General features: G+C 41.5%; 1 protein-coding gene across 1 annotated transcript; it reads left to right on the plus strand.

Moving 5' to 3' along the window:
- On the plus strand, positions 1-13,258 carry HINT3 (histidine triad nucleotide binding protein 3). The gene is made up of 5 exons (XM_077813017.1): positions 1-174; positions 2,456-2,573; positions 6,225-6,294; positions 7,461-7,587; positions 10,815-13,258. The coding sequence occupies exons 1-5, from the start codon at positions 25-27 to the stop codon at positions 10,860-10,862; spliced, it is 513 nt and encodes a 170-aa protein (XP_077669143.1). The 5' UTR covers positions 1-24; the 3' UTR covers positions 10,863-13,258.
- The last annotated feature ends 1,943 nt before the right edge of the window (positions 13,259-15,201 follow it).

Below are 15,201 nucleotides of genomic sequence, written 5' to 3' on the forward strand. Positions count from 1 at the left end.
CGGTGGTAGCAGCATCGCTGAGCGATGGCCGGGGAGGATGGAGCCGCCCCGGAGGCTGCGCAGCCCCCCGCGGACTCGGGCCCTGCCGGCGGCGGCGGCGGCTACGACGCCAAGTGCGTCTTCTGCAGGATCGGCCGCCGGGAGGAGCCGGGCACCGCGCTGCTGCCCTGCGAGGTGAGGGGAGGCGGGCACCGGCGGCCACCAACCCTTCTCTGCCGGCCCCTCTGAGCCCTGCCGCCGCGCCCCCCGCGCGCTCTCGCCCCTGCCGGCCCCGGCAGCGTTGTGAGGAGCCGGGTCTCAGCCGGGGCGCGCGGGTATCGCCCTGCAGAGCCGCCCGTGGCAGCTCGGGGCGAGCGGCGCAGGGAGCGGCGGGCAGGCTGAGCGCGGGGGGCGGGGTGGGAGAGGCCTGGCTAGTGCCGGGGGGCGGGGTGTCCGGTGTCTGCCTCTTTCGCTGGCCCGCGGGAGGAGCGGCCGCAGTTGCTGATCCTGCAGTTGGGAGGAGAATTGTCTCATGGGTCTGGGAAACCGAGCAGGGGTGGCCCCCGACTCGACTTCGCAAAAACACCGCGAAAGGTGCGGTGATTCACGACTTCCATAGGTTATGTTCCGTTCCCATTATTGAACAGTGACGAGCAAATAGGGACGGTACAGCCTGTGCTGCAGAGCCAGTGTTGGGATTGTCCAAAATCTCGGTAGTACTAGTTAAATGGAATGTAATTCACCTAATCTACTGTCTTTTCTAGATAACTAGTCTGTTCAGGGGATCTCTTCATCTGCTGCTTGTGAGTGGCTTGCTGCTTGGAACAAGATTTAAACTGCTTTAATTTAAATAATTCTTCCATGCCTTGCCCAGAAAGTGTGATGGGTGGGGTCCAACAGTAGAGCATGAGGGTAGAACTAAACTTTTTTCCATCTTAACTCTAAGGTTTGGGGCGGTATAAGTAGCTAAAAATGTGTATTTGAATTAAAATATGCCTGGCTTATTCTTTATCATTTCACTTAATCTGTAGGGAAATTTTAATTTCCAAATGTAAGTAAATGACAGGTTCTTAGTTTTATCCATAATCATTAAAGTAGATTAAATGTGGTGTTCCTGGATAATACAATAATTCACAAGTTGAAGCCCTGAATCTGCATGGTGGGGGCTCTGTGTAAACACAGGGGTCTGTCTGTACAGAGTTCCCTGTGTGTTCGGGGCCGGCATGGCTAAAAAGCTGGAAGACCTCCTCCACTAATGTGATGGAAGTATTAGTGAAATGTTCATCAGAAAGGCAGGCACTCAAAATTTCTCACTATTCTGGGCAGCATCCTTCCAGTAGGAGAGCATCAGAACATTGGGGAGGCCTGGATGGGGAGTGGCTGATGTAACTATTTACAAGAATTATTGCTTTTTGTGGACTAATTCCAATGTACATCACTGAGGCCTTGTCTACGCTGGGGGCAGATCAACCTAAGATACGCAACTTCAGCTACGAGAATAGCGTAGCTGAAGTTGACGTATCTTAGGTTGACTTACCTCATGTCCTCATGACGTGGGGTCGACCTGCCGCTGCTCCCCTGTCGACTCCACTTCCGCGTCTCGCCATGGTGAAGTACAGGAGTTGATGGCAGAGAGATAGGGGGTCTACACTAGACACGATAAATCGATCCTTGATAGATCGATCACTACCCGCTGATCCAGTGGATAGTGTAGACCAATGGTTCTCAAAACTTGTCCGCCGCTTGTTCAGGGGAAGCCCCTGGCTGGCCAGGCCGCAGGTAGGGCCGATCGTGGGCCGGCACATCCCTCTACCCACGCTGCTTCCTGCAGCCCCCATTGGCTTGGAGCAGCGAACCGTGGCCAGTGGGAGCCGCGATCAGCCAAACCTGCGGAAGCGGCAGGTAAACAAACCAGCCCCGCCCGCCTGGGGCTTTCCCTGAACAAGTGGTGGACCAGCTTTGAGAACCATTGGTGTAGACGTATCTTCTGAGAAATACTTGTGAAGCTAATGCTACAATTTATAGTAGAACTATAATGCAGGGGTTAGCAACATTTCAGAGGTGGTGTGCCGAGTCTTCATTTATTCACTCTAATTTAAGGTTTCACGTGCCAGTAATACATTTTAAATGCTTTTAGAAGGTCTTTCTATAAGTCTTTACATAAAACAATAGTTTAGTTATATATTAAAGTAAATAAGGTTTTTAAAATGTTTAAGAAGCCTCATTTAAAATTAAATTAAAATGCAGAGCCCCCAAGGACCTGGGCAGTGTGAGTGCCACTGAAAATCAGCTTGCACGCCTCCTTTGGCACACGTGCCATAGGTTGCCTTCCCCTGCTATAATGTGTTTTGAATAACCATAGAGTGTTCCACTGTTTGAATGCCACTTCAGTTCCAGTAAAAGTGATTTTGTTATCTGCTGTTTTCTAATGTGTTAATTTTAATAATAGATTAATATGTTGCTATTGTTCCATTAGTCTGAAGGTCTAGTCTGTTTTAGAGATATCAGACCTGGGGCCCCACACCATTATCTAGTAGTGCCGATAGAGCATATGGGAAACTGCAAGACTCTAAAGAAAGAGCACATTCCACTAGGTAAGACTGTAACTATGGCTATTGCATGAATCAAAAGAAAACAGTTGTGGATCATCCTTTATTCCTGTAGAGATGCATGCTGCAGTATATTGTCAATTGCATTTTAGTTTTGAGCATTGTTTATTTTGTGGCTAACTGTGTCAGGGTAGATTGCTGATTTAAGTCATGATTAAAATCTGATTTAAATCAAACAGGAAGCCTTGATTTTAAGTAATTGATTTTAAATCTAGTTTTGCAGGTGTACTTTTGGGAGTTCTTTTCCTAAAGAAAAGTTGGTATGATTTGGTACTTCATGCTAACCAGAAGGATACACTATATCTATACATTTATTCAGATTCTCAATAATTACATTTTTTTTAATGTTAGAAGTAGTGAATGATTCACTTCTTGTTTACTAGATGATACATTTTACTTCTGATTTTTCAAACTGTATTTGGAAGGAAATTGAAATTTAATACAAAATGCACAAACAATATTTTAAAGTTGTTTTAGTTAAATAAAACTACCTTAACTATGCTGCATTTAAAAAAAAAAGCCTATTACAACAAATTTTTGTATTTAAAATTAATTTCTTAAACAAAAGACAGATTATCTATAGTTAGTGCATTGAACTGATTGGTCACCATGTCCTTCAGGATTTTAGAACTAGTATCTTTTCACACCTTGTTTTTATTCATAGATTGGAAGAAAACATGCTTTCCTGCTTCTTTCAGCTTCTGATTGGTTTCTGAACTTTGAATGAACTAGTCCTTGAATTGAACAAATTGAATAAACTGAAATGTAGAAAATACTCTCTCTGCACCTGCAGAGTAGGCAAATGCTGTCAAAAGCTGGTTTAGAACATCTTCAAACCCTGCTTCAAGTGGTTAGCGAGTGTATTCCACCAATTCAGTGGTTTGATTTTTCTTTAAAACTTTGCTAGTAAACATGTACTGCTTGAATATTTATTTACATTATTTTAACAGATTATGTTAAATTTAGGTCAAGGCCTTGACATAGGTTGTCAAAGTTCAAATGTAATTTTAAAAGGTTTATTAAAATAATACAAAGGCTGATTTAAATTAAAAAAGTCATTTTTTTTTCTTTTTTATTAAGAGATCACTGGTTTTCCTCCATTCTAGTATCAGAGGATTACTGGTTAGTAGTTTATTAGGGTGTGTTTACACAGGGAATTTGACATAGCTATAGCAGAATAGTTCTAATTATTCTGCTGTGGCTATGCTGGTATAACTCCTTTGTGTGGACACTCTGTTTTGGGTTAATAATTCTACTGTAGCTATGTCAGTCAATTTGCCTGTGTATACAAGCCCTAAGATCCAAGAATACAGCTATTTCTTCTTGTCTGAAGTTGCAGATGTAGTTTAAATTGGTTGAGAATCTGTTAGTGATTTTCGTAAAACTTTTTTTTTTTCCTTTGGAGACTGGAGAGAAGAAAAATGTATGTGAAAGGTATTTTATTACTATCTTTACTACCTGTGCTAAATTGGGATATTGTTTATTAATGATGATGGAAAGATAATGCAGATTCTAAAGGTAGGTTAGCTTGTTTTTTGGTTTTTTTTTAAATCAACTTGTAGCATTCATAAAATGTCAAAGGTTTTGTGGTTTAAAAAAACCTGGCCACGCTCTATGATTGCCTTAGTCTGCAAGAAATGTTCTGATTAGCTGTGTGTGTTAAGCATCAGAGAGAGAGAGAGACTATGAAATGTTTATCCTTGTTAACGTGAACATTAATTTTTGTCCCGAGTCTCTCATTCAACCTAGTTAAACTTCAAAAAAGTTAAAAAAACTCAAGAATTTTAAAAATGAATCTGAAAGATTCTGGATTAACAGTCCTAGTCCTTGTCTATTCTGGCATTTTTTCTTAACATCTCTTACTGTTTCACTAACACCAGTGCAGCTCGGAGTACTAGTGTAGGCTTGCCACCAGTGGCAGCTGCCATTTTTACTACCACCATAAGTAACCCTGTTTAGTACAGGATTAGTTTACACAGTGATTAAAAATGCCTTTGTACTGCCTGCTGCAGAAAAATGCTAAATCCTAGAGATTAAAGTCCTGCAGATACATCACTGAGGGCAACAGAACAAACTTCCCACTAATTCTGACCCACTAATATTCCTCAGCATTGGCTGTTATTTTCTTTGTTGGGCCTGTCCTGTAGTAGGTAGCTTCTGGGTACTCTTCTGGCTCTGTCAGTTTGTTTTTTCACTTCAGCAGGGGGGTACTGTAGTTTTAAGAATGCTTGATAGAGATCTTGTAGGTGTTTGTCTCTGTCTGAGGGATTGGAGCAAATGTGGTTGTATCTTAGAGCTTGGTTGTAGACAATGGGTTCTCTGGTGTGGTCTGGATGGAAGTTGAAGGCATGTAGGCAAGAATAATGGTCAGTAGGTTTCTGGTATAGGGTGGTGTTTGTGACCATCGCTTATTAGCACAGTAGTGTCCAGGAAATGGACCGCTTGTGTGGATTGGTCCAGGCTGAGGTTGATGGTGGGATGAAAATTGTTGAAATCATGGTGGAATTCCTCAAGGGCTTCTTTTCCGTGGGTCCAGATAATGAAGATGTCCTCAATGTAGTGCAAGTAGAGTAGGGGCGTTGGGGGACGAGAGCTAAGGAACAGAGCCAGAAGAGTACCCGGAAGCTACCTACTACAGGACAGGCCCAACAAAGAAAATAACAGAACGCCACGGGCCGTCACCTTCAGCCTCCAACTAAAACATCTCCAGTGCATCATCAGAGATCTACAGCCTATCCTGAAAGATGATCCCTCACTCTCACAGGTCTTGGGAGACAGACCAGTCCTCACTTACAGGCAGGCCCCCAACCTGAAGCAAATACTCACCAGCAACCACACGCCACACAACAGAAACACCAACCCAGGAACTTATCCTTGCAACAAAGCCTGATGCCAACTCTGTCCACATATCTATTTAAGTGACACCATCATAGGACCTAATCACATCAGCCACACCATTAGGGGCTCATTCACCTGCACATCTACCAATGTGATATATGCCAGCATGTGCCCGCAGTGCCCCTCTGCCATGTACATTGGCCAAACTGGACAGTCTCTACATAAAAGAATAAATGGACACACATCTGACATCAGGAATCATAACACTTCAACCTCTCTGGTCACTCAGGAACAGACTTAAAGGTGGCAATTTTGCTACAGAAAAGCTTCAAACAGACTCCAATGAGAAACTGCTGAACTGGAAGTAATTTGCAAATTAGATACCATTAACTTGGGCTTGAATAGAAACTTGGAGTGGCTGGATCATTACACAAATTGAATCTCTTTCCCCATGTTAAGTATCCTCACACCTTCTTGTCAACTGTGTGAAATGGGCCATCTTGATTATCACTACAAAAGTTTTTTTTTTTCTCCTGCTGATAATAGCCCATCTTAAGTAATTAGCCTCTTACAGTTGGTGTGGCAACTTCCACCTTTTCATGTTCTCTGTATATATATATCTTCTTACTATATGTTCCATTCTATGCTTCTGATGAAATGAGCTGTAGCCCACGAAAGCTTATGCTCAAATAAATTTTAGTCTCTAAGGTGCCACAAGTACTCCTATTCATTATTTAGAGGCATTTTAGTGCACTACATTTAGAGTTCACATTCAATTTAACTTCTTTTTCTACCTAGTGGAGAAAATGATGGAAGCTGGAAAGAACATCCTTCAGCGAAATAATTTTACTGACTTGAATGATATAAGGTATATAACTTGCTTTCTGGATATATCTAATACACTATTGACCTTTTCTGATAATAGTACTTGTCTGATAATGGTAGCAAGGGCAGCATCTTTAATTGTCTGAGAGAAATGGCCTCGAAGTTGATTAGGTTTTGAAATACAGCAGGAATTCTCTGGTAGAATGCACACACCTGGGACCTATAAACTGTTCTTCCACTGATACATTTCTAGTGCAGAGTTAATTTGATTTGACTATTTGGTAAAATGTAGCATGATTCTATATGAAACTAGTTTCCTGTTTGTTTTCTAGAAAATGTTGAATGTAACAAAATAGTGTTGCAGTTTGAAGTTTGTCTATGACTAGGTCTTGGGAAAACTTTAAACAAACTATTCAAAAGGCTGCCCTGACCAGGTGCCAGTAGCATGCTTTGGAGTCCAAAGTAGAGATGAACTTACTGGCCCTGTCCATCTGGAACCCTGGGCCTCTGTTCGAGATGAGTCTGAATGTAGTTGAGCTGAGTCTCAAATGCTGTTTTGAAGAATTTTGTTTGAAATGAGTTCGACCTCTGCCATGCTAGCAAGCAAAAGCATGTTTCAAATCATCTTATACTTAAATGCTTTAAAACCATATTTAAATAATGTGGGGTTGAACCATGTTTCCCAGAATGGATAGGGACATATTTTTGTGGCTGAAGAAATTGGAGGGCACCTTTGGGAGACAGCTTATTGCTGATTTCACTGCTAGCGGTGGTACATTTTTGGTAGTATGTTAAAATCTTTTTTTTTCTTCCCCCCCGCCCAAAATAGGAAAATATATTTAAATGCCAACATTAAGTGAGAAATAAGCCCCTACACTGAGATGTTATCTTGACAGCCTGAGTGAAGGAAGGGGTATTAATGTTACTGTATGAGCCCTTGACTTAAACAAATAAAAATACCCCTTAACTTTTATTGTAGCTTCTGTCATTTCAATTTTATGATTTTGGGGGGAGGAGGAAAGTGGTGAAAATTAAAAGTGTTTGGTAACATAAATATTTGTTTGCTGCTAGATCTGTGAAGTAATTCTGGTACTCCAGACAAAAAGCTACAGTTCAATACAATCAGCCCTTGACATAGTTTTAAGATGTTCTCGCCTATGTCTGAAATAATGCAGCTGATGTTTTTTCCCCTCCCCCACTCTTCTCAAGGATGGGATTCCACTGGCCTCCATTCTGCTCAATATCCCACTTACATCTTCATGTCCTGGCCCCAGCCAGTCATCTGGGATTCTTGTCCAGGATGATATACAGAACCAATTCCTATTGGTTTATCACAGTAAGTGCAGCGCAGTTGATTTGGTAGGTTTCCAGTTGCAAGCATAAAATGTGAAAGCTTTCAAATGATTTGAAATAGTGATCTGCTCAGGCCTAATTTTAAAGCCTGATCCAAATCTGATGGGCCCCATAGCCAACCTAAACCCTACCTCAGCCTCAGAGGGTTGAGTTGTTTTCAGACCAAGCCCAACTTGAATCCAGCACTTCCCCCTGAACCTGAATTATTGTCATCCCACATCCTGGGGGCTCAGTCTGGTGAGTGCTGCTTTTTCTCCCCACACTTGCAATCCATATGTGGTGTAGTGAAGACAATTGCTGTGCTCTGGAGTGAGTGTACCAACAAGTCGTAGAACTTCCCGCTCCTCCTCATACACAGCAAGGTGTCAGTGGGCAGTATGCAGCTGTTGGTGCACTGACCGCAGGGTAGGAGGAGGAGATTAGAGCCTACTCAACCCAAGCCTGAGATGTTTGGACGGTTTTCAGATCTAACCTGACACTTGTAGTCGGGTCAAACCAGGTTCGTGTTGGGTTAAACTCATAGAGCTTAAGGCCACAAGGGATCATTGTAATCCTCTGATCTGACCTGCATGTTGTAGGTCTCAGAACCTCATCCACTCACTCCTGTAATAGACCAGGGGTGGGCAAACTTTTTGGCCCTAGGGCCACATTAGATACAGAAATTGTATGGAGGGCCGGATAGGGAAGACTGAGGGATACTATGCCTCCCCAAACAGCTAGGTGTGGCCTGGCCCCTGCCCCCTATCCAGCCCCCTGGAATCCCCACCCCCATCCACTCCCCACCCCTGACTGCCCCCCAGGACTCCCGAATCCTATCCAAACACTCCTGCTCTCTGCCCCCTGACCATCCCCCCTCAGGACACCCGTCCCCTATCCAATCCCCCCCTGCTCCTCCCCTCTGACTGCGCCGCCCTGGAGCACCAGGTCTGGTGGTGCTATAGGCATGCCGCCTGCTGAGGGAACTGGGACTGGGAGGGAGGAGAGAAGAAGGGGAGGGGCCAGGGACTAGCCTCCACCCTGCTCACTGCGCTGCCAGAGAGTTGGGCTGGCTCCTCTGCAAGCCTGTCCTGACCCCACTCTCTGGCAGGAGCTTGGGGGCCAGTGGGAAGGGTCCTGTGGGCTGGATGTGGCCCACAGGCCATAGTTTGCCCCCCTCTGTAATAGGCCCATAGCCTTTGGGTGAGTTACTGAAGTCCTCAAGTCATAATTCAAAGACTTCAAGTTCCAGAGAATCCACCATTTACTCTAGTTTTAACCTGCAAGTGCCCCTTGCTGTGCTGTGCCCCCATGCCCTGTGCTGCAGAGGAAGGGTTGCAGGGTTCTAGTTTAAAATGTATAATACAATGCAAAAATCTTTAGTTAACTATTCAAACAGTTTTAACATAGATATTTTGAGAGACACTTGTATAACTTTTAATTCAGAATTACTTATACTTTCCTTTAGCAAAACTCAGTGTGCTTTACTTTTACCTTTTACAGCCTTTTCCTTTTTAAGGAAAATACGGTGGTAAAATATTAGTGCATACTATTGTGTAGTTTAGACGCAATATATGGCCTATATTAAAAATGCAAATACACTAAAACTTGGAAACAACAAAAATACTTGTGAGCAGAAGGTAGCCTAAGATTGTTAATAGGATACATAGCATTTCATCAGTTCAATCCAGCTTGAGTGAAAAGTTACTGCCATTTGATAGCTGCTGTTCAATAGCTTATGTGTTGTTTTGCTGGTCTCAGTCCAGTTCACAAATGTCCACTTCACAAAAAAACATTTTTTTGTTGCAGCAGAAATACCAAATAGTGCCAGCTCTCCACTGAGAGGGGCGAAGAGCAGAATTGACATGGAGACTGAGTAATTCACTAATCTTGAGAAGTTATCTTTTAGGGTTGAGGCATGCTGTCAGGGCAGGGTGGGGAAGGCTACTGGGCTGCAGCTGTGCTGAATAAACAGAACACACTTTTAGTACAGCAGCATTATTCTGTTAATTGAGACAGATCCTCCACAAGTGCTAGAAAAATCCCTGCCTTGCCATTGGCTTAAGGGAGTGTTGCTGGGACATGGGATCTGTAAAGGTGAATAAAAAGCCAAGAGAGGGCCCCTTTATATATAATTTTTTTATTTTCTGAAATGACATAAAGATAAATACAAATAACAAAAAATTGAAAATGTACTTGAATTTTTCTTTATTGTAATATGGCTTAAATATGACACTTGATTTGGAAAGAATGGAAATCAAGATTCAGAATTATATTAAATTGTAGAACTCAAAATTCAATTACATAATTTTAAGAGCAAATGAACTGTAAGGCCATTTAACCTTGTTTAATTGTCGTCAGTAGGTGAGCTTTGTAACATGCTAGAGGTCGGGTGTCCCATAACAGTTAGCAAGTAGTATATTAACAACTTGAAGGCAAGGGTTGAAGCACTTAAGCTGCTTGCGTTTTTAGGTTCCAGTACCTAGTGGGTCCCAGTAAGACCTTAGACACATGTTCAAATGGTAAGGATAACTTAATAGGACTAGCAGAGAAGGTGAGAAATACCCTCGGCTCCCAGTACAATTATCAACCGAGTTGCTCCTCGCTTGGCTCTTAGGGGCCATCTAAAAGAGGCTTAGGGTTCCTCATGCCTAATACCTAGTGTGTCCCAGTTTAGTCCATTCCTCTGCTAAAGGAATTTGGGTATCCCTACAAATTCTCTAGTAAGTTCCACGTTATGTCTCACTTGGGGGCCCCTCCACATTATCCTTCCATGTTGATGAGTCACCCGTAGGCTGCCCTACCTTTGCTTGGCTAGGTGTCTGAGTATGAGGTCCACAGCAGTACCAGCTACTTGTGCCCCAGCTTTCAGAACTCGGCTGTTTCCAAGCATACTTCTCCTCTTAGGTTCCCAAAACACCCTGCCTGGGTGACCCATGCTTGACCAGCTGTCATCCCAATTGTCTCAAAACTTTCTCCTTCTTCTGCTGACCTACTCTTCCTCCAGTGGTGGAGAGAGAAAACTAGTGAATCTGTTGCTCAAGCAGATTTAACTTCACCCTGGCTATGTGAAGTAAAGAGCACTAACTGTTCTGCTTAATGTATCTGGTACATATCCACACTAAACTAAATGTGTTGCTTTCAGTGGGATATTTTGGATTTATGAAAGACCAGTTGTTAAACTGGAGCTCCATTGGTCATAGCGTTAATATATTTCTTCCTTTTTTCCTGCAGGCTGAACAGCTGATTGAACGACTGCAGACTGAAAATACTGCCAGTTGAAAGCACCTTACCTAGTCTTGGATCACAAATCAATTTAGATTTTGTTCTTTGAACTCTGATTAAGATTATACAGTTTGGTGTAACTATTTGTGAAGTTTTAAAAAAAGGAAAAGATTGAGTTGATTGCCTGTTCCTTCAGAGCAAGAACTTTTTTGATTGTCTACCTAATGCTCAGTGTATGTGTACTCAAGTTTACTGATAATAGATGCAAAATATTTGAATGGAAAAAATATATATAGAGAGAGAGTAATATATAAAACACTAGTTCTAGTAAAATACATTATAAACAGTAATGGTTTGAATGTATTAAAACTGGGCAAATTTTCAACAGTAACCATTAATAGCATGTACACTGTACCAAGTTGAATGCTTAAAAGTGGAATCTAGCTTTTTATATTAACAAAAAAAAAAAAATGGGGAATGAAATAGTGTTTAAAACGAACAGGTTTCCTTTAGTACTTGCATGAGTCATGCTGGTGATGTCTAGTTCTTAGTAGGTACAGTGCTAAAGATAGATACTACTATTTTTTGGTGCTAAACCATTTTAATATATTGCTATCTTGCATGATGATGATCTGTAGCAAGTGCTAAACATAACATATTGTGCCTAGAATATGATAATGCTTTAGAACATAGAATTTAGTTTAAATGTGTGTAGAATGTTTATATGATGGATTTAGATTGATTGTTACTTGTCTTGAATATTCTCTAAATACAAGATTTTTAAAACATACAGTTAAATTAAAGAGTTTGGATGGATTGAATTAACACACTTGCCTCTGGGCATCAAATTTAACCTAGAACCTAGATTAAAGACTTGTCTACACAGTGCGTTAGTCAGCACTAGAAGACCGGGGTGTAAATTCTAGTGTGCATTAGTCTGTTGCATATAACTGGCCTGTGTGGATCCTGCTGGCACGCACTAAAAGATCGTGTGTGTGTGAATGTAGTCCTGTTTCAAACAGTACTACATTAACACACACTAGGGAATTTTTAGTGCATGCCAGTGAGGTCTACATGGGTATTTAGTGTGCACTAAAAGTTTACGTCCTTCTTGTGCAGACGAACACGCTGGGTAGACAAGCCCTAACATGTGGTTCTACTAAATGTCACTTTGATTTACTTATGCTATGGCTAAATTTGACTCCTAAATATTTAGAGGTCACAAGATAAATTGTTCACTGATGGTGGGTTTTGTTGTTTTTGAGCTCACCACACACAACTACTATACAACCTGATAGATCTTGGCATATCTGGGACTCAGGCAATGCCCAAAACTGGAGTATTCATGTGATGTGGTGTTAAGAGTTGCATGAGGAGGTGTTCAGAGTGTCTATCTGCACTACATATGGCTGTAGTCAGTGCTGTCGCTCCCTCATTTTTATGAGCACCAAATTAATTCAGATCATTTAAAAAGAAGATAAAATTTCAATAATTTTATCCCTTGGTTTTTTATTTACTTGTTTTTTGTTTTCCACCAAACCATTTTGCATTTACCTAATTGAAACCAGTGCCCTTAGCATCTACATGTTAACAGCCAGGGTGGTGGTTATCCACTGCACCTGCAGGCTTCTCTGAGAAGTCTTAAAGTGCTTTCCACGGATCCTGTTGCCTTAGTGATGCAGTGTTTTGTAATGTTTATTTGTGTATATAGTACTTGAAGTGTTAAGAATATGCTGACCAAAGAACAAGATTCCCTGCCATAAAGAGCTTACTTCTGTCTTTTCTCTGAGACATTGCACTTACGCTGTGTCTGCAGTTGGAGCTGAGGGTGTGGTTCCTGGACATACCTGTGCTAGCTTTGCTAAAAATAGCAATGGAATTTACGGTGGCAGGGGCAGGTGTGAGCTGTGGCATGGGCTAGCTGCCTTGAATATATCCCACCCAAACCCAGTGGGTACCTACTCAAGGCAGTTAGCCCATGCTGCCACTTGCTGCTGCCTGTGTGACTCTGGCTACACTGCTATTTTTAGCATGCTAGATTGATCAAAGCTAGCACTGGTACATCTATGCGAGCTGGGAAACACATCTCCAGCTCTAAATATAGATGGAGTGTTAGTGTCTTGATCCTCTTGTTAAGGGGGATTGGCATGTAACTTACAATACTTTGGAGTCTGGTTTAGTTCAGATTGGTGCTAGGAAGACTTTGACTCATTCCTTGCAATAATTAGGGAATCAACTCACACACATCGTAACTTGATTAAAATATTAGGATACCAATATATTAACATCTTTTTTTAAAACAGTGATAAAGTACTGCTCATGAATATTGTGGTAGTGAATTAATTTATGTAACTATACTTAACTGTGATCTGCATCATTACAAGCTACTTTTATGAGCCAGTTCTAAAATATTATGGAAAAGCTTAATAAAAACCAGAAATAGTAAATGTTAACCTAGGCTTCTTGGAATGTTTTATAATTCTGTCAGAGTGGCTGCAAAGAGGTAATGTTGAATTTAACTGTTTTATTCTTAGGTGTAATACCGTTGCATAATTTTCTAAAATGTGAAAATGAAAAGTAACGTAATTCTGGTATAGAAAATGTAGACAGGGTCACAATATGTGTTTTAGAATGAAAGTCCAGTGAAACAGATGGTACTGGAAACTGTTAATGGAAAACAGAACCTTTTCACTTCTGGGTTGCTAGTTCCAATTCAGACTAGGCTGGTAATGGCAAAAGAACAACAAAAAAACCACATTGCCATTTAATAGCTGTTCAGTGGTGCTTATAAACAAAATTTTAGTTTAATCAAGTTCATAAGGAATGGGTATTTACATCACAAAGAACACCATTAGCAATTACTCCCTATTTTTGGTAGGTAATAAGGACAAAGACTGACCTTTTTCAACAACTAAAGACTAATCCTTTATAACTGAGTCATAGTCAGGTTTGTGTGTGGCAATAGACACTACTGTTATACATGCACTTGCCAATACTGTCATTCTTCCCAAGGAAAAATGAAATTGGGAATTGTTAGTGTACAGCGTATGCCCAACTGTACTTCTAATATGAGACTACTCTGGAAAGAGACTATGTATAAACAGGACAGCCTTACCCAGCTGCTGTGTATATTTAGAATTACCTATTCAATTTTAGTTAAGTTTTTACCTCCTTAACCCTGAAAGATCAACACCTCATATCAAGAGTTAGATTTTATTACATCTTGAACATCAATGGAATTTTGTAAATTCCAACCAGTTACATGTGTGCAAACGTCACTGGACACAATGGGGTTGTAAAGGTGTAATGAGGGCTTAATTTAGCCTGCAAAAACCTTTTTGTGATGTGCAAGATTGAAAGAAGCCAACTTGATTCTGAGATTAGATTGTTTACAGGGCTGACTTCACATTTAATTGTAAATGGAGCTACAGAAATTGAGACAAACAGAACCTCACATTGCTTTTCTTAGGCCATATTTACACTAGCACTTATGTCAGCAAAATTTTTATCGCTTGGGGCTGTGAAAAAACACACCCTGAGCAACATAAGTTTACCAGCATAAGCACTTGTGTGTACAGCGCTATGTGGGTGGGACAGCATTTTCTGCCGACATAGCTACTGCCAATCATTGAGCTGGTTTTCTGTCAACAGGAGAGCTCTCTCCTCTTGGCATAATGTGGTTACATGAGTGATCTGAGTTGCACAGCTGTATCACTACAGCTGGGCTGCTGTAAGCTTGCCAGTGTAGACATGGAGAAGTATTTCTCAGTGTAGATTTTCACTTTGTTTCCTTTGGAGGCTGACAAAGTTCTTGGTGGACCTGTTGGGAGTAGTAAGTTTGCTTCTTGAAAGGGGCACTGTCAGTGTTAGTAACTTTTTTATTTAAGATTTAAAAAAAAAAGCTTTGGTAGAACTCTTTAGTCTCCTGATTTCTTAAAGCTTCCTGCTCACTGTGGCTATTTATAAGGGTTTTATTTTCAGTAAAACAGGGGCCAGGCTTGTTCCTTCTCTTCTCCCACCCTCTTTAATAGTACTGAAATAAAGGCTTCTTCCTATGCCCTAAGAAATGAACACTACTCTAGCTCCCTCTGCTCCTGGGGATGCTCTAAAGAAAACTAGAAAGTGGTCTCACCTGCCTTAGCCACTGTTCCTTTATGGACCCCTGTGGGAGCCTGGAGGCTGAAGCAGCTTTCCTCATGTTAATTGTTCCACTAATGCCTGCACGGGCCTAGGATGTGAAGGGGTTTCCTAGCCCTGGTCCTAAAAGGAATAAAACCTTCGGGCCACAAACTCAGGAAAATCAAAAGCTCTGCTAGCAATTCAGCAACAACACCTTGCAGGGCCTGTGTCTGAGCATATTTTACACTAGAGCTGGAAGGTGTAAATTCCAGCTCGA

This window comes from Eretmochelys imbricata, chromosome 3, assembly GCF_965152235.1.
Source record: "Eretmochelys imbricata isolate rEreImb1 chromosome 3, rEreImb1.hap1, whole genome shotgun sequence".
Lineage (NCBI taxonomy): Eukaryota > Metazoa > Chordata > Testudines > Cheloniidae > Eretmochelys > Eretmochelys imbricata.